The sequence below is a fragment of the Ctenocephalides felis genome, unplaced genomic scaffold, assembly GCF_003426905.1.
Source record: "Ctenocephalides felis isolate EL2017-DRISC unplaced genomic scaffold, ASM342690v1 CF-g0.4_SCAFFOLD_01170, whole genome shotgun sequence".
In the NCBI taxonomy this organism is placed as follows: domain Eukaryota; kingdom Metazoa; phylum Arthropoda; class Insecta; order Siphonaptera; family Pulicidae; genus Ctenocephalides; species Ctenocephalides felis.
The window spans coordinates 28492708-28514232 of record NW_020537324.1 but is presented as its reverse complement, the minus strand read 5'-3'; the positions used below and the strand labels follow the sequence as shown (position 1 = coordinate 28514232).

The following is a 21525-nucleotide window of genomic DNA, read 5'->3' as shown; positions in this document are numbered from 1 at the left end:
GAGTAGATTGTTGAAGATTGTTTTAGATTTTTTTAGAATGTAAAATGTTTCTCGAATGTTATGGATTATTTCATAATTTTTAGAATATTTATTAGAACATTGTAGACTATCTGAAAGTGTTGCATACTCTTTGAAGGTCTTGCAGACTGCCCAAAGGCGTTGCAATCTCATTTTCACATTACGAAGTTTCACTTCTTTTGCAGAGTATCACTTCTAATATTTTTGTTTTTTTTTTTTTTTTTGTAGGAAGATGAAGGATTTCCTTCACTACTCACAAAAATAAAAAACCTATAAGCTTTCAAATTGACTTTTGTCGGTTCTTAAAAAATGTTATAAATATGGGTGAAAAAAAATAGTTTATGATGATTTCTTCATAAAAAACCTAATTTCAATTTTGACACATTTGTCAAAATTAGGTCAAGATTATATACAATACACGGCGACATTAGCAGGTAAATTGTATTCGTGAGAATGATTTTTATACGTAGACTGTTCTATGGATTTTTAGATATTTTTAGACATCTATATATTTTACACATTTCTAGACAATTTTAAAGATATGTAGCCATTTGTAGATATTTTTTTTAATTTTTGTACATGTTTAACCATTGCCAGTAGGCGACATATACATTTATGTATGTATATCTAGACATTTTTGTACATATTAAAATTTTTTAAGTTACATTTAAACATCACTAGACATTAAAAATTAATACATTGGCAAAAGAGTGAAAAAATATTTTAAAATTACCATTTGATTTACTGATTTTTTTATATATCCATTCAAGCTTGTCCATAACTACAGAGTTGGCAAGGTTATTTCAACAAGCGGCTTCAGAAATGAATCGGTGCTCGAAGCTAATTCAGGCCAAAGAAGCGAAGGAGACGAGCAGGCGTGATCTGAGCCGCTTGAAATCCATCTACACAGAAAGAAATGAATTAATTAAAAAGGATAGGGAACTAGAACTATGGATCAAGTCCCTATTCAGGGATATAATTTATAAACACATGAAGTAAGATATTTTGACATTTATGGGCCAATTCTCCGATAACACAGCTAAGTTTTGTTTGTAGACTCCTGCTTTAACATATCATGTCTTAAATAAGCATATGTTCAGGATTATGTATTCTTGCACCACGTCGTGTAGGAGGCACTCTTTTTTCGGTTGAATTGAATGGGTCCTTATTCAGTTTCCTTTTCTTTTCATGATCGTTCTCAGTGAAGTCTTTTATGGACTTATTCTTTTGTTATCTTTTGTCAGTCCACTTTATTTTCTCCATTCACCTGTCTCCTGCGCACCACATTTTAAAACTCTCCAAATAGTTCTTGTCGGCTTTTCTTAGAGTCCATGTCCCTGATCCGTAAAGAGCTCTAGACCAGGGCTTCTTAAACTTTTTTATATAGCGATCCCTTTCAAGCTTAGGAAATTTTAAAGGACCCCCTCCTCCAAATAATAAAATATATATTAACCGTTATCGCACTATTTTGCAATGTAAATAAAATAAGGATTGAAGAATATGTACCCATTCATGTTATATATAATTGGAAACGTTGACATAAAACTATATATATATATATATATATATATATTTATTTATTCAATAGAAAAAATAAACTTTCTTAACAAATTCTTTATAAGAAAACATAAAACTATATCTACATATTCAATAGAAAAAATAAAATTTTGTAACATTTTTTTAATGAAAACCTATTACTAACATCAATTAATATTAATGTGATGAATGTGATTGTTTATTTTTACACAAATAATTAAATCTAGGCTCAATTTAAGATAGTGCAGACCGTAATAAATTTTTAACGTATATTAAAGTTGAACGGTATTTTGATTTTATGTAAGTTAATGTAGAAGAGGCTGATTCACATAAATATGTTGCACAAAATGGCAGTAATTTGTTTATTGCCATTTCTGATAGTAGGGAATATTCTGATTTGATTTCAATCCAAAATTCATGCACAGACACTTGAAAAAATCTGAGTCGCAAGGTAGTATCACTTGTTAATTCGGTAAATTCTTATTGTGCTTTTAAGTTTGAAAAATTAATTTCTTCCATTTCAATTGAAAATGGATTGCAAATCCATTGTTGTATATCGATATTATTGAGAAAATACCTATGCATGTAATCTTCCATATTCTTCAAATGATTAACTATAATTTTTGTTATAGGAGTATCTTTTTTTGAAATATTGTTACTAATTATATACTCGTCAGTAAATGGAAACATTTCGAGCGATCCACTTTCTACTCTGTTTTTCCATATAAGAATTATTTTAACAAATGCCTCAAGTTTATTTTTTAACATAAACATATTAACGCAGACTCCCTGCATTGATAAATTCATATCATTGTCTTTATCAAAAATATTGGCCAAATAGCTTAGCTTGAGAAGCCATAAATTATCGTGAAAATAGTCGGCCTAATAATACTAATTTTAAAATTTTGTTTATAATGATTGAAAAGAATCAGATCTTTGCGACTCCTCTTTAGTAGTCTCGCGACCCCCCTGGGGTATATCATCCATAAGTCGAGACTTGGTTGGTTCTCAGTAGTGTTCTCAACTTCGCAAACTCCACCTTGGCGCTTGCGATCTTTGTCCTGATCTTTCTCGTGCTGTATTTGTTTCTGGTCAGAATGCTTCCTAAATATTTGAAATGATCAACGTCTTCCAATTTTTGATTTTCTACTGCTATCTTCAGAGTATCATCTCGTTTTGATACTCTCATCACTTCCAATTTGTTGATGTTGATTTCCGTTCCATATCTTCTATCCAATTCGACGATTCTGTCCATCATGTTTTGCAGCTCGGTTTGGTTTTTTGATATTACCACTAGATCAATCATTTTGCCATATAAAATAAAATATGTCACCAGGAATAGCTGGTATACCTACCATAACTCCTTGAACCGCATAAGTCAAAAATATTTTTTAACCATCAGTTTATTTACAGAGATATCGTACCTGTAGCAAGAAGTGTGTGCATATGTGAATTGGGCCGCTGGTTGAGAAAACACCGGGAATTTGCGACGTATTGCATATTTCGTCTATGACAAGAGATATATATGTAACTAGCTGACCCGGCAAACGTTGTTTTGCTAAATAAGGTATATTCTAAACCATTTCTAGAGAATCAAAAATGTTAATACTTTAAGTGCATAAGGATGTGTTGTTTGAATGCTGTATACAATTAGGTATTATAAAAACAATAAACCCCATTAGTTTGTCTATATTTTGTCAATACAATCAAACTGCAAGTTTTATACACTTTCTATAGAAAACATCGTATAATCCAATCCGAGTCTTTTTTGATCTTTCGGCTTATTAATCACGTTTCAAGTTTTTCAGATTCTTTTTGGATTCTGGATTTTGTGTATAATTGTAAATAATACTACTGAGCTTATACAAAATTTTCAAATTTTTGCGAGGAGAGATAATAAATGAATTAAGTATTTCTTCTTTGACCTGCTTTTTGAAAAGTTTCAAGTAACATTCGATGAATTAAAGTAAATTTAATAAAAAGTATATATGTAGAGCAGGGCGAGGCACAAAGGTCCAATTTGACTTTGAGCAAATATAAACTATATTGTGAAAACCATAACAATTATATCACAACAAATAAGACATATCAAACGAACAATTATCTGACTACGTTCAGTAGACTGACTTCTACTTCATCATTGTAGAAATGTGCTTTTTTGATGTCTTCCAAAAATTTGTTATCTAGACCTTTTTATCCTATATGCGGGGTAACTTGTAATGGGCAGGTGACAAAGGTTTAAAGCCTTATTATAATTTTAACTAATGCTAAAACTACCAACGGAAGAAAATACTTTTATTATGGATTTTCAAAGATTACCATTTATCTCCCCCATTTCAAAGATTATCGTTTTCAAATCAAGTTTGTAGCTGGCTATACATCTTTTTTCCTCTACTTTCAAATATTGTTGTTAAACAATCCTTAACTTTACTGATTTTTGGCACATCGGTGGTGGACCTTTTTAATCCCAGACCTTCATATATTAATATCTATTCTGTGATAAATTCTGGGAAATTATAACTGGAAAAATGTTATTCGACAAAATATCCATCTGATCGATACCAAATTTCTGAATTTAAATTTATAAAATTTATAAAAAATAATATAACCTAGAAAATGTTTTATAAATACCAATGAGTATATAATTATACAAATGAGATCTTTCAGAGTATCGTGTTTGAGAAAAATATGCCAAAAAGTGCATTTTTATATTAACATATCAAAAAAGTTTATATTTTGAGTCTCTAGTAACACTTGCGGCCCGTTTACTAACGTTTTTGTATATAAATAAAACTACAAACAAAACTACTTACTACAAATTTATCATAAATAAATAATATTCGCGTGAAACATCCTATTAAACTTAAAACTTGAAATTTCACGAAATTGCCACCGTCCCATTGTTTTATTTAAATTACGCTTCTACAAAAATTTTCAAATCAAAAATGTAAAGTTTCTACACAGATTTAAAATAATTTCTCACCTTTTGGACTTTTTCTGGATTGGCACGAATTTTTCAAGACTAAGACTGGCCAAATCGATTCAGCCGTTTTCGAGTTTTATTCGGACATTTGAAAGAGAGCTCCATTTTTATATGTAAGATAAATAAATGGTAGTCTTTCATCCATGCTTCCTGATCCTGCACTTTGGTTTTCAGTACCCTGTATTTTCTCTTTACCAATCCCTTCAGCCCTTCTATTTTACCATCCACGACGTCGTGCAGGAGGCACTCTTTAGAACAGAACGGGTCCAATCCAGTTCCCTTCTTTTTTCAGGATTCTTGAAAAAGCCGTTCTTGAAATGTCAAGAGAACATAAAAATCTCCTCTGGCAGTTACTAAAAATGAATTTTTCCATATGTTCACAGGCCACTTCGTTATTCGAGCACGATATCAGAATAGCGAAAGTACTATATCGTCAGATGACGAATTTGTATCGCCACCAAAAAAAAAAGAAAAAAAGCCAGAGGATGACAAGGACACTTCGTTAGAAACTCAATTCTTACAGTATATAATGGAATGCAATAAACCTAAAGAACAACCGGAACAACCACAACAACCTTCTAAACAAAACCATTTTGTACTATATATGGCCGAAAGTTTAGAGTGGTTCATTCTCTCGACGTCAGAATGAATATAGAAAAACAATTAATGGATGTATTGTGTGAAGCCAAAAATAAAGTCGTTGAAGAGAAGAAAGTAAAAATTGTGAACCCGATAACAGATGATTTGGTAGAAAACCTGAGCGAATTTGTAACTTTTTCGGACACTAGCTCATTATTTATATGTTTATGTAAATTTTTATTAATTAAATAGTTTTATAGTGGAATATGATTTTATTAATGCACATTTTGTAATTACAGTTACAATACAATTATACACTTATAAAATACAATTTATATTCTATATATATCTTGATAGTTTCTAATTCTATATATATATATATATATATATATATATATATATATATATATATATATATACGAGGTGTGTTCAAAAAGTACCCGGAATTACTAATAATTAAATTTCGCGGGTCTGGAGTGTCTGATTGTCAAAATTTTTTTTTTATTGTGTTGGTATACATGCCCCTAAAGTATGATGAAATTTTCAGCTATATTCACTGTTTACTTTGTCTGTGGTAGTCGCTAAGGTTCGACGTGTTTTTCTGAGCTCGGCGATTTTTACAATGGAAGAATTGAAAAGTCAAAGAATTTGTATTAAATTTTGCGTAAAAAATGAAATAAAGTGTTGCAAAGTGCAAAAATTCACCAGATATGGCTCCGTGTGACTTTTTCCTATTCCCAAAGTTGAAGAGACCCATGAAAGGACGGCGGTTTTCCTCGATTGAAGAAAATCGCTGAGAGTGCTCAAGGACATATCAAAAAGTGAATATCAAGGGTGCTTCGAAAATTGGAAAAAACGCTGGCATAAGTGTATTATATCTGGGGGGGACTACTTTGAAGGGGACCACATTAATGTAGACGAATAAATAAATATTTTTTTGAAAAAACGAAAATTCCGGGTACTTTTTGAACAGACCTCGTATATATATCCACTGTTGATAGTTGTTTAAAAAGAGAAGTTCATTTTATTGGTAAATATTTTGCCATGTCACTGCGCCTTCATTTAAACAATAATTTGCAAAATCTTCTCTTACATCTTTAGCTATGGCAGAAGCTGGCCTTGCAATTGGTTCAAAGTTATTGAATGCTGTTTCATGATTTGCTCGCCATTCACCTTCGACAATGTGACCCATTATATCAGTGTCTATAGATCCAACCGGTGTGTACAATAAGTTCGAAGTTTTACTTGCCCTCAAAAAACTGTGTAGAAAAACTGTTGCCAATACAATTTTCTGAGCTTTATCGGGTTGCAAACATAGTGGCTTTCTTAAAACTCTGAAAACTAAGGACATTATTCCGAACACGTTTTCTACAACACTCTACTTAACCTATAATTGAAAATTCTTTCCTTTGTATCCTTGCTGTGAAACCCCCCAAATGGTTTCATAATTTTAGTGGTTAAAGGCAATGCCCTATCACTAATAAACACATGCGGGCATTTCTGCAGACTACCTGGGAGTAGCGTTGCTTCTGGGAGGTTTAACTTTAAATTTAATTCATATATTGAGATATGAGGGCATTTTTAAAAACTTGGCATTCTATGTCTGCAAATATAAAATTATAGTTAGCATCTACTTCAGCAAACAAAACAATACTGAAAAACCCTTTATAATTGTAATAATCAGTGCCACTATTAATGGGGCAATCAATTCTTATGTGCTTGCCGTCTATTGCACCAATACAATTGGGAAAATTCCAGTGTCGTTCATATCCTGAGGCAATTTCAAGTCACTCTTCTGCCGTTTCTGGCATCTTAAATAAATTGTTATTTTTGTGTAAGTATATACATACACACACACACACATATATTTGTATATATATATATATATATATGTGTGTGTGAGGATTATATGCCCATATATAATCATTCTTACTTTTATGTATTGTTTCAACGATGATATCAAAGCATCACAAACGCGAGGAATAATTTTTGAAATTGATTGCTTTGATATATGAAACAAATACTGTAAGCTCGTGTAACTATCCCCAGTAGCCAAAAATCTCAAAGTAACAGCCAATTGCTCCTTGACTGATATGCAGCATCAAAATGACGTATCTTATTTCCCAATTTTGGGTCCTACCATATCAATAAGTATTTGAAAATCTTCTGACATTCTCATAAAACTTCGGAAATGACCAGTGTTTTCATTGGAAATTAGTGACCTAATGCGCCATCCAATAACGGCGTTTTCTTGCGACTTTAAGACTTTGTAGAATCTTCGTTCAGGAGCCAATATGCCATCAAAATGATATTCGAGTCTGGCCTGCGGTCACACATTGTAAAGACCAAGCCTGGAAATAAAGTGTTTATTTCTAGACCGAAAATCAAACGCTTGAACATAAACCGATCAGTTTTCTTCTAAGCTGAAATATAAATACAAGATGAATACATGTTATTAAAATATTTATCGTTATTAATAACATCCACCTTTACTTTCACTAACTATGCTTTAATAACTCAACAAATCTTTAACACTTATATAAAAAACAACAACAGCAAACTGTACTCGCAATCACCAACTTAAACGTCAAATGTCAAATTGCTCGCATGCGAGCGTCGCGAACAGGAATCGCGGATTCGCCACACAGATTCGTGCGGTGGGGACGCAGCATAAAAAGTAATCCAAAGTAATCGATGTGGTAGCAGCGATGTGACGGCAAGAGAAGAAATTAAGAAAATGAATATTGAATAAGTTAAACTTGTAGAGTTGCCAATCTATCAAAGAGTACGATGTTGTTCTATGGTAGTAATTGTCAAATTAGGAGACATCGTTTGTAACATTTTTATTTATGTTTATAATTACTACTTTACCGTAATATTTTTATTTTAAACCATGTGTATGAAATTAGATGCATTTTATTTGTGAACAATATTTACATATGTTGTTACTATTTTATTCTGAATGCAAAAGATATAATGTCTTCTGCAGCAAAATTTTGTAGCACACGTTTACAATTAGATTCTGATCATTGTAACATATAAAATATTTATTTTGACAATTTGTTTCAATGGAGAAGTGTTATGCAGTCAATAAATCAGGTTTATGAATTTCACTCGTATTTAACATAATTTTAATTTTAAAACGCGTATGATGTTACGTCAATTTCTCATATATACATAACTCATTTCTAGATATCAGATATGCAATATTATAGAACATCTGGGCTTTCGGTTTTGAAGGATATATTAAAATTTCTTCTCTTAAATGCAATTTGGTGGTTGTGAGATGAATTTGCTTGCTTAGCATGTGTTATGGGGAGTTGTGCAAGCTCAATGCGATCAAATTTGACTATGGTGAGCAGATAATGTCTGAAACATAGATTGTATATGGTTTTTCAAACTTTCATCAAAATTATTAATGTACCATTATTTAGAATTGAGTTTTTTTGTGGTGACATGTCGAATGAGGAAAATGATAAAAAACCTCTTGAGACGGAGTCTAAAGTTAATGATGAAGCACAAGAAAAAGAAACAGTTACATTAAATACTGTAACTGTAGAAAATGGGGAGCAGGTGCAGAATGGTGGAAGGTAATTTTTGCATTTATCATATCATCTTTCTACTTACCAGATTTCTCAATGGAATTTTTCACTTTGAATTATTTATATCACTATGTTTAGTACTTATATAGTGTGTGTTTATTTAATATTGTATATATTACAATGTGAAACTTATATTCTAATTTATTTCATTTATTTTAGGCATCAGCGTAAACTGTTTGAATGCGATGTATGCAATATGAAGTTTTCTAATGGCGCCAATATGAGGCGCCATAAAATGCGTCATACAGGAGTTAAACCATATGAATGTAGAGTGTGTCAGAAGAGGTATTTATAATCATTTATGCTTGTGTTACATGTATTTTTATGTGTTAAGCTGATTCATTCAATTGTAACAGATTTTTCCGGAAAGATCATTTAGCAGAGCATTTTAGTACACATAGTAAAACTCTACCTTTTCATTGCCCTATATGTGCTCGTGGATTTCAAAGGCAGATTGCAATGCGTGCTCACTTCCAAAATGAGCATGTAGGTCAACATGATCTTGTAAAAACATGTCCACTCTGCAGTTTTCGAGCTCATACTATGAAAGCTTTACGAGTTCATTTTTTTAATAGGTTGGTTAATAATAATATATTATATTATTTTTAATATTTAAAATTTTAAGATAAACTAAAATTACTAAGATGGAAATGCAATATAATGTTTTTAAACCTCTTAGTTTTATTGTTTATAGTTTTGTGGTTTTATTGCTTCAACTGTGCATTCATTTAAAGCATTTCAGGACTGTGATAATGGCTGTTTATGAACGCACACTTAATCTATCAATCTATCAATAAAAAAAAATTATTTTATTAGATTTACATGTTTACAATGTGCCCTAACAGCATATAATAATCTTAAATGGTTTATTTTAGACATGGCGTAGATTTAGATAATCCTGGGCCAGCTACTATGACATTGCTAACGGGCATAGATAACAATGAAGCGGGCCAAGCTAGTGAAAGTGGTGATTCCGCTGATGATAGATCAACTGATAATGCTACACCACCAATGCATTATTTAACACCACATGTTGAAATCAGCATGGCTGAAACAGCTTATAATCCCGGAGTAAGAATTATAATAATAATAATAATTTTACTAATAGTTTTGCACTGGTTATTTTCTAATTTTTTTTTTTTACTTTGTTATGAACACAATGAAAGAATTTTACTGGCTTGGATTTGCAAAATCTCTTTCATTGCAAAACTTGAACTTATAGAACCTTGCTCTTCTGTACAACAGTACAATTTCTTAGCATGAATTATTTAAATTATATTTTTAATTGCATTACATAATTTTATTTTGTACCACATTAACATTTTCTTCTGTTTTTTCAATTAATATTGTTAATAAGTATAATATTTTGTAAACATTTTTTACAGCGTTCTTCAATACAACAGGAATTACCAACTTGTTTGCCTAACTTGAGTAATGAAACACCAGAATCACCACAATCAGCTGATTCTAATAATAATGCGGCTACAATTTCAGTTAATCAGGAACATGGAGCTATTAATAATAATGAAATCATTACTCCTTCAATAAGTTTAATACCTATTAAACAGGTATAATCTAATTTTTACATATGATTATTGTATACATTTTATAATATATATTAAATACATCTATGCTTGTAATTGAACAGGAAACCGGTACTGATGATTCTGATCAAAAATTGCCTTCTCTTAGTGGAACTTCAACATCTATGGATGCAATATCCAAAGTTCTACCAACTCTGACACAAACAGTAAAGGTAATTAATATTATTTACATTTCACCAATAAATTATTTGGATTATATGATTTTAATTCGATAAGATATATTAGATATAAATTTATATTTACATACATATATATGTGTATCTGGATGTGCTATCATATTATTTTTACATGCATTACTGATATAAATATTAATGGAGATTTTTTTAACTGAATCATCATCTGAGTTTAAAATTTACTATTATTTAGGATACATTATTTTTATCATATGAGTATCTTGATGAATTTTAGCAAGAAAATTAATCTTATGAATTATGAAGAAATTTTCATAATTCAAGCAGAAATTACTTATAAAAAATGCATCTTGCGTGGATTTACTATTTTCATTTACAACCTTGTCATGAAGTTAAAAGTTATCCTACAGTTTGATAATTTGTGGATTTTGTTATTAACTATTTATACCTAAATAATGCTTGGACTATTATGTGCTAAATTCAGCATGTTTTGTTTGATTTTTTAGGTATCTCCTTTGAAATCATTGTTGCGTGAAGATCTAAAACGGAGAATATCGGCTCGTGTTCACAGTCGAAATGCTAACCGATCTATGGAAATAGTCAATAACAGCAGTTCGGCGGCAATAAATGAGCATGAGGACACATTAAACACACAATGGATGTCACAAGGTTCCAGTTCAGGTTTGATGTGTTTGTTTTGTAACATAAATTTTCCAGATCAAACTCTATATTTTCTGCACAAAGGATGCCATTCTGAGAGTAATCCTTGGAAATGCAATATATGCGGTGAACAGTGTAATAATGTTTATGAGTTCAATTCACATTTGTTAAGCAAAAGTCATCAGTAACTGGATTAGCAAATTATAGATTCAAATTTTTAAAATTGAAATTCTAATGTTTAGAATAATTCTTTAGCTTAACAAGTGTTGTATGAAGAATCAGTAAAATTAATAATTATCTGGCAAAGATACCTAAGTGCTCTGAAGGGGTGAGTAGAAACTTGTTTCTTGATTATTTTTGCATCACTAATATTTATGTGTTATATCACCAGTTACATTTGATGCTACAGTATTACATATTGATTTGATGATCTTGTATTACATATGATTCAATACATATGTAATACTAATTGTAATGAACAACAATTTTCATCAATTCTCAATCAACTGTGCAACTAATAATTTGTGATAATTTGTACAAATTTCATTTTATTTACTGCATTCCATATTAAGAAAAAATCTAATTCCATTAATTATTAAAATTGTTTTTTATAATCGAGTAAAACCTTTATTAAGTGATGGGCCTTATACTAATAAGTCTACAGTGATTCAACATTCCGTTATTTATTATAAACCTGAAAGGTCGGTGATAAAAAATGAGAGTTTAAAAAACTTTATTATTGCAAATATAATTTGCACCAATTCCTGTTTTTTTATAAGTAAGATTATATATTTATCGACATTTAATGGGATAAATTTGTATTATAAATGGAGATGATTAAACTTCAAGGAACTGCTCCAGAAAATCATGTTAAAATATTTCACACGTCTAATATATTCTTAAAACATGTTGCTCATTAATTAATTATTGAAAATAATAAACAAAAATATATATTATAATAAAAAATAATAAATTCTGATTGAGTAATAAATAGAACTCATTTTATAGTATTGCTTGCAGATATTTAAATCTGTCAGTTCAAATATTAGAATTTGAGAAAAATCTTTGCTAGTGAAGCATTCATTAAAATATTTTGGCTCTGGGGCACAGTAAATTTATTATATAGAAAGTATTTTTATAATTATAGACATGCACATTAATTGTAAAATATGAAGTTTCATGTTCTCCGTCCATAAATATTTTTATAAAAGAAAATATCCAGAAAGGATAAAAAATACATTTTAAATATGAACTCAAAGCATAGATATAATGGAAATAGCAAAGCTACTAACACAATTTTTTATTTATATTTCCAATTTATTAAAATCATACATTATGGCTATTATTGGCATATTTATTAAATGTCTGTTAATAAATGGACCAATTACAGATAATTATGTACAAATATCTTTAAAAAATATGTTTAACTGCTAAGTTATAAAGAAGCATGGATAAGTTGTTCTGAATTATAAATTTGCGATATATAAATTTCCTTACATGATTTAAATAAAAGTGAAGTTTATACACAGATACATATAGCAAAGACTTCTTGCATGTTTTTAATATGCAAATCAGTTCATTTAATTTGTATTTCTAAAAACATATTTTGAATATGTGATAGTATTAATGATTTGAAAGTATTTGAACTTTTTGAAAGTAATCTGTGAAATTAATACGTACGTTTATTCCATAATGCGAGTTTATTGCTATGGATGATAGCTTTTTTTTTATTATATCTGTAATTATCATTTTTATTTTTATTGCCATTAACAACTAACACTGTTTATTTGTTATCTACTTTTTTAATAATATGCAAGCAATTCTTTGTTATGGTTTGTACTGGGTTATGTTTAATAAAATAACTTTATTTATTAAGCATGTGCAATAAAAAATGATCACTTTTCAGACTAAATTCACTGCCTTCTAGTAATGTATTATGTTTTTTTCATATAATAATTTGAAACATTTTTTGATATTAGTGTTATGAAATTGAAAAGACGCTCAATTATTTCAACATTGAATTGATAATGTTATTTATTTGCAACATAAATTTGTGGCAAATTTTGAATGAATGAATGCGTAATCGAATTATTAATGATCGCAAATCACAAATTAATGAAATCCACTCAAGGCGTTGTTTAGGACCACATAATTCTGTGCTCACAGTGCACTTGTTAATTGTAAGGGTAGAGATTCAAAATCATAGATTTTAAATAGGGACATAAAATATTTTATTCTTGATAAATGGATAGTTATTGTATTCTTATAAGGTATTTAGTAAAATTTATGAAATATCACGTAAATGAGTGTATATGTGACTGGTCTATTATTTGAAAATTTACTTTATTATTTGTTCTATTTATATAACTACATTAATAGGAAATCTCGTTTACATTTTAATGGGAATTATACGGTATAGTTAACATTGTTTTTATTATCGGATAGTAGTGGTGTTATGATATAAATGTATGACTGAGTGTTGTTAAATAATACTAATAATAATGTTCATTGAAACGATAATATTTGATTATATTAGCCTCATAAGCTATCGAGCTTAATCTAAAGCTTTCGACAAGCTTCTTTTCAACATGAAAGATATCTACTCAACATTAATATATTTTTTAGTAAAAAACACGTTATATAATAAATCTATTAGAATATATATATATATATATATATATATATATATATATATATATAGATTTGTGTTTTGTATATGTATATTACAATTATACATAACCAACTGCGTTAATGGTCAATGTTCTCAAATTTACAAAACCGTGGTATGACTCCTACTATAATCATATTCGGTTTCACAAAAAGCTTTTCTTAAATATATTAGCTATTTATTGGCAATGTTTTACATCACATATAATAAATATTGAATAAACAATATTCAATATTTATTATATATGATGTAAAATATTTACATATGCATAGTTGTGAAAGACATCTTGTTCATGTTGTGATTAATATTCATTGAAAACAATTCAAGAAAGGTTCAAGTCTTCTATTTAAAAAAAAAATTGATCATACTTACAACTGCTATTATATTGTTAGGCTAATTTTATTAGTGTATGCTGAGGCGTAATATCACATATTACTTGATTAATTTTTAAATATTACGTGATTGTTCTTAATATGCTAAAATTAGATTAATCAGGGGTCTCTTTTTTGCTATTTAATTCGGAAACATCTTAATTAAGATAAATAAAATTAGGCATATATATTTTAAATTTTTCAAAATAAATAATAAAAATAATCTAATTAAATTGGTTTTTGTATCATACATATGAATATTAATATTCATATGTTTGATACAGAAATCTAATTATATAATATAATATTAATATTCATATGACACAGATTTATTTGAAAACTTAATTTATTTAGATTATTTTTTTTGGAAAATTTCGATAATATATGCTTAATGTTATATTCATCTTAAAAATTTCATTTCATTTAATTCAATCAATTTGTTTGCTTTTATTTTCCATGTATGTATTCCATTTTTTCAATCTTTTTTAAATAACTTATTTCACACAGAGCTTGATATTCGATTATCTGATTTGATGTATCTATGATCTATATCTCCAACGTTTCAATTTTGAGAATTGAAATCAATGGAAATATAGTGTATGTAGAAACGATTTTTGATTTCATTTTTTAGGCGAAAAAAATACATTATCTTCAAGTTCACAAATACTTCAATTTGAATTTGAAATGCATAAGTACAAAACTATGTACATATTTAATTTTTTTCTCGTTCGTTATGGCCTTAACAATATATTAGTATTACCTATATGTATGTTGTGATCAAGCATTTATCACATTCCACATTGTATGCATTTGTATGTTAAATAAATATTCTTTGAGAAAAACTTCGATGGAATTTAAAAAATAAATTAACCAAGGTATTGGTAAAGTCTAAATTTCGGACTTGATACACGTTCAGTGGTTTCCAACCTTTTTCGCACCGCGCCACACCCCACCGCGCCACACCCCACCCCACTGATATTATCAGATTATAAATTGATATGCCATATTATGTATAAAAACTAATTTTCTTTTTGTTTTTTATTCTATAAAATAATTCCATAAATAATAATAAATATACTTTGATAAAAACTTCGATGGAATTTAAAAAAATAAATTAACCAAGGTATTGATAAAGTCTAAATTTTGGACATGGAATACGTTCAGTTTCTAACCTTTTAAGCACCGCTCCACACCCCCTCCCCCCGCTCTAATAAGAATTTTTTTTGACCCCCCTTTCTTCAAAATTTATCAAAAATTAAATTTTATAAAGTCTCAACTGATATTATTAGACTTCAAATTAATATGCTATATTATGTAAAAATATGCATAAAAACTAATTTTAATTTTGTTTCTTATTTATATCAATTCAAAAATTTTGGTTTATTTTCGAAAATAGTATTTTGGAAACAGATTGGGAAACAGTTGCGCCCCCCTTATAACAGTCTAGAGCCCCACGGCTTGGAAACCGCTGCGTTAAGAATAATAATAAAATAATTTGATTTTATTCCAACGAAAATAATTTAAAATTCAATATATTTTTTTAATAAAACGCTAGGTTTTGGTTTACTTTGTGAACCAAATACCAATTTCCCTAAATAAATTTTGGATAATAAGTGATAACCCTTGTATTATAAAGAAATATAAAATTAATCGTACATGCAAAATATAATTTATTTTCGAAAAAATGAAAAATATATTAATTTATTAATTTATAGGAAAAATGAATGTAAAAATTAAATATCTATTTCTAAGTTATTTACAATATAAAAACTGTTTTATATAATGTTGTGTGTTAAGATAATTATATAAAAGGGTCTTTTTTTACATATAAGGTAAAACAATATATTTGTCAGTTATAATTTATTAAAGAAATATATTAGTGTAATATGTTGTATAAATATGCATGAGTGTATTCATGCATATATATTTATATATAAATGTTTAATATCAATTTGAATGAGTATAAATATTTAAGGTTATGGTAAACAATTCACTGTACAGTATTTATTGTTATTTAAAATATAAAATGATATAATTTGAATTCCATATTAAATAAAACATCGTTCCGCTGAATAAAATATTTATTTAGATATGATATAACAATTTCGGCGATGAAATGAAGTTTTGTTTAATATACATAGTATATAAATATTATATATTTATAATATATTGTTATCAAGAATCACCTGAAATATAATGATTTTAGTACAAAACTTAGATTCTATTTGTACAACTTTTAATGGAATCACGTTAAGAGACTAACTTTAACCTAATATATATATAAATATATAAATATAATTTATTTACAACTGGAGGATGCAGAACGTTTTCTGTACCAAGACTCGCCTATCCAAGAGATTGCAGTTGCATATGTTAGAATATTGAGACAGTGCAATGTCGTTGGGTAATCAGTCGTATCGCGAATCCATCCTGAAATTTTTAAAACTGTATAGAAAATATCTCTTATTATTTTAATTCGGAAAACAATTTATCACACATAATTATTGATCATCACAAGCGCATTGGTCAACACATTTATTACGAATAGTTACAAATGCATATGGAATGCTGAAAGTTGCCTTTCTGGGCATTTCAAAGGCAGGAAATTATGTTTTCGTCGGATAATCCAATTCGTTAATTTTATGTATTTCTATCGTTACAAGTCATTCTGAATCGTTTGGCACCAAAAAAGGCTCGCGTTGATTAGTTTTGTGGCCAACTTTGCGCCGAACCGTTATCAGCTGAAAAATGCAAAAATTTTCGCAAAAAATCTTGAAAAAAGTCTTCGAAAATTCAAAAACCGTTTGAAAAATATCAGTCGAGAATTCTGTGATTAGTGGGTAATAAAATTATATAATGATTTTAATGAAATATAACAGAATAAAAACTAGTACAACATCAGACATAAATCAAGATATACATGAAAATTACACTAGACAACACGAAAATTTTCATATTGAACGCAATAGAAGATAGAAAATGAGAGATAATGTCATATGGAGCGCAACATAAATTTATTATGATCTTCGGAGCAATATCAAGATGACTAGTGATAACAATTATTAAAAAAAAAAAAAATAAAATATTATAAAGAAATTGAAGATGAAAGAGATTGAAGAGATAAAAAAATAGCTGACTAAATGCAAGGCTTATAATCTTTTACACCAGGCACTCCTGTCTGACTGGAATATGAAAATATTATGTCTATAAAAAAAAAGTTTTAGTCTTGTGATGTAGGGCAGTCTTATTGTTAGTGAATATACTAAAATATTATAGGTATGCAAAATAGGGTTTAAATATCAAAATCCATCATAGATTCGAATAATGGACAGCGTCAAATTTACAAAATTATTCTGTCACAAAGTAAAAGTAACTAAATCTCAATTCTTATTGATCAAGTCGTTTAGTTACACATATCGGGAAGTATTTGCAACTGGACACTTAGTTTCTGAACTCAAAATTGTTTTGTGTAAATACTGATCCGAAAACTTTATGGACTCAGTCTCATTTCCTAATTGTTACAACTCTCAGTTATGATACGAGAATTTTGTTCTACCAAATGAGTAATTTCGAAGTTTTGGTCTCTGTTTGTGTATGAAAGAACATATATGTTTGAAATTATTGATATATTTATTGGTTTCAGAAAAAAATTCTAAATAGAATAAAAAAATCTAGGTTTTGAAACTGTGATATACTTTATATTCAGGTTTTAAGTAAATTCCAGTGCCCACGACGCCAGTATTTCTTTATACAGGATTTCTGTCAAGCTTTCTGGTAAGGTGAGCAAGAATTTTGGGCTAGATTTTCACTTATTTTATGATTAATAATAATTTTGTGTATTTTCAAATAGATTATTATGAATATATTCTGTAAATTTCACAATTCATATTTTATGATATTTCAGATAAAATTACGAAAATTTGAAAAAAATGCATATTTGAATTTTTTCGGAAATTTGAATATTTTAAATATACTGAACTTCGTTTCCCAAAAACTAATCATTTTTTCACATTGCTATATATACACAATAGCTATTCACAAAATAAAAACTGAACGCTTCCAAAACACATGAATCACGTACACTTTGATATTTACGTGACAAAATACAACTTTCTCATTGAACACTGAAACTATCGGCCAAAAAACAGTTCATCCATCGCCGAATAGGATTTGCTCTATGCGTAAAATACTTACGGCAGGAATTTTCGAGGACAGAAGTTGTTGTGAAATCAGTTTCCGACGTTACTAGGCAACGGTTATAGACAGAAAATATGTTAGGGATGCTGCCGTTGTGAATAGAGAGCTTAAACGTGAAATCTGTCTGGCAAGATCGTAAAATATGTCGGGCAAGATAGTAAATTATGATTTATCATATCGTAAATTATGATTTATCATATCGTTGCTAGGTAACAAACTGTCCGGCATGCACTAATCAGGAAATCTGGCGTCGTGTGCACCGGGCTTAAGATTAATTTTGGAAGCAGTTAAATTCAAGTTTAAACTTGAACTTGTAATTTCTAAATTAATTCTGAAAACAACTAGAGCTTTTAATTTTTTAATTTAGATACTAAGATAACGGTAATTATCATTCACAAAAAATTAAAATTTTGTCTTATTTAATCAACATTAACTAGATTCTCGCATAATTTCAGGCACGTTAATTTACTCTACTCCCTTTTTTGCTCGTGGAGTCTGTTTACTTACCAACGACTGGACCAGCAATTGTATACATCAGACCAGCGAATAATAATTGTATACCGGTAGCAGCAGGCAGCCTCTGCAAAGGAACATGACTAGCAATAACGAGGTAGGTGAAGACTGTCCGCAAGGCCTTGTTTAGGCCAATCCATGCGCATGCACACAAAATCACAGGATACGAGTGGAAATATATTAACACTGAAATAAATTATACGGAATCAGTGATGAATGGCATATATCATCAAGTCGGTTAAATGTTTTTTCTCATTATAGCCCGGTCCATTTAGACCTAAAATCAGGGTGAAGGGTACACTAATTCATAATGGGCTGTAACTTGGCAAATTGCTTAAAAGACAATTATAAAAAAAATCTTAAAAGTCCTTCTAGTTCCGGTGCGAGCTAAAAAAATTGCACAAGGTCGCAAAATAATTTTTTGCGATTTTCAGCTAAATGGACATGTTTTGTAGATAATTTTATGCTCTTCTATTTCGCCTGAAGTAATTTTGCGTTAAGGCTGATCATTTAGCTGAAAATTGCGAATAAAACATTTTTTTCGCCTTTGACCTTGTGCCAATTTTTTAACTCGCAACAGAACGACGAGGAATAATAATTGTATTTTAAGCAATTTTATCAAGTTTCAGCTCATTATGAATTTTTGTAACGTTGAATGCGTAAATTGATCGGACTATTAGGATAGTATTTATATTTTTGCTCCTGAATGCAGGTCAGGACTATAGGCGAAACGTATGGTGTTTAACATTATCTTTCATAAAAATATTTTTTATTGATGTTTACGTTGTTAACACATATGCCAACACTAAATTCAAGAGTATATGCAAGATATTTGTTGTTTTTTGTTTATTGCGATTCTCTTTATTTCTGACTTACCTAATCTTCCAAACGCCATTCCCAAAACTCCAAATAGAAAGAAACTTTTGTTTTGCCATGGAATGCGCTCGGTTGCAAATGGTATTAGAAACCTCACTAATATGTCCATCCCTCCTAATAGAGACATGACTATTGCAATTTGTCCTTTTTCTAATCCGAAGTCGGCAAGAATGAATGGCGTTAATATTGAAAAATTGATCTCAGCAAAGTTAGCAATGTTGATGCCAATCATTAGATTTACATATGTGAAATCCTTCAAAAGATCTAAATCAAAAAATATCTTAATTTTTTGCCACAATGTGTGGTGCACTTTTACTACTTTTAAATCATCTTCTTCATTTTTTATAAGACGTTCTTCATATGGCGAAGTATTTTTCTTGCTAGAATTGAAATCTGATGCATATATCTCTAACCTTTTAGATGCTTCGATTAGAACGTCTTTTTCCTCTGATTTATTATGTTTCGATACACACGAACTCTTCGTGTCTAACGTAGTACCATCATTAAAGTTATTTTTATTTTTATAACCGTTAGGTTTTAACTTGTTTTCATATTGATGTTTTTCCGATTCGCTGTTCTGAATTATAGACAGTGCTAACTTTTCATTATCTTGTAAATCTTGTGGAGCTTTATTGCTAGGACAATCTTCTATCTCAGATTCTTCTATCTTGATTGTCACGCTATGACGTTTTTGTCTTTTAGGTTTATGTTCTGAACTAAGCTACTTTTTCTTGATCTCTGTTCTGGAATATTATTTTTATTATTAACAGGATTTGTAGATGATCTGACATTATCTTCCTCGTTAGTTGTTGAAGTTCCACTGTAAGATCTCTGCAGTTTCAATTTGTGATCTGGCATTGTCAATGTATCTCGACTTTTTTCCAACCGCAATTCGGCTAAATTGTTTATTGATGCTTTCTTAGATCTGTTCTCAGTGAGATTGCTAAATGATGATTTTGGAATCAAAGTTCCACCTGAATCTACATCGTTGGTATATTTTTTTGATACCAATGATAATCTCGAACTTGATAAAGAAGAATACCAGCCATCATTTGCTCTTGACAACATTGGGGTAGTGCTTTCTACGAAATCGTTTGAAAAATATTGACTCGAGAAGTTGCTCTTACTTGCTCGACTTGCCAGAGGGGTGTTGCATCCATTCGAATTTTCTTTATAATAGCTTTCTGATAATTGTTCATTTTTCAATCCTTCTTCAGTGATGTGAACCTGTTGATTATTAAAAAAAATGGAAGCTTGAAAACGTTTTATCTCATATAAGATTATTGATTACATTTTACACCCTGAATAATTTTACTGCAGAAAGTAAATAAATATAACAAATACTTATTGTATATAATCATGGTAGATCTATTCTTACATTTTGCTTAGCATGCCTCTGAGCTGGTTGAAGTATCAGAGCGGATACCAACGCATGCATGGAAAGTCCAGCTGCCAAAAGTACTGTGCCCTGGACACCATATTGTGGTAAAAGCATTGTGATCAAATATGGTGTCACTATTGGTCCTAAAGCTGCCACTGTCCAGGAAAGAGACACTGCACGCCGACGTCGTTTATTGAAATATGTATTTAAGGCTAATGAATTAGCAGAAAAGCAAATCCCAACACCAGAGCCTGAAATTGTCAAAATTGAAACTGTTTAACACTAAATGCAAAATCGAAATATGGTATATTTTGAATTTTACTTACCATATAATACGGAAAATGAAAGTAAATACGTAATGAAGGAATTGGCTACTGAGACAAATAACAAACCGCAAATTACCAAA

At 29.4% G+C, this 21525-nt stretch overlaps 2 protein-coding genes across 2 annotated transcripts; one reads left to right on the top strand and one right to left on the bottom strand.

Moving 5' to 3' along the window:
* The first annotated feature begins 8084 nt into the window (after positions 1–8084).
* LOC113366569 (zinc finger protein Helios-like) lies at positions 8085–11528 on the top strand. Its single transcript, XM_026608198.1, has 9 exons — positions 8085–8215; positions 8309–8470; positions 8551–8706; positions 8878–9003; positions 9075–9293; positions 9594–9789; positions 10104–10286; positions 10367–10474; positions 10960–11528. The coding sequence occupies exons 3-9, from the start codon at positions 8573–8575 to the stop codon at positions 11299–11301; spliced, it is 1308 nt and encodes a 435-aa protein (XP_026463983.1). The 5' UTR covers positions 8085–8215; positions 8309–8470; positions 8551–8572; the 3' UTR covers positions 11302–11528.
* Positions 11529–16327: 4799 nt separating this feature from the next.
* Positions 16328–21503, bottom strand: LOC113367045 (the record flags this gene model as incomplete). The annotated part of the gene is made up of 7 exons (XM_026608676.1): positions 16328–16338; positions 16460–16582; positions 18857–19048; positions 19739–20401; positions 20464–20965; positions 21117–21370; positions 21446–21503. Coding segments are annotated over 7 exons (1803 nt in total), but the record flags the coding sequence as incomplete, so codon positions are not given.
* Between the last annotated feature and the right edge of the window lie 22 nt (positions 21504–21525).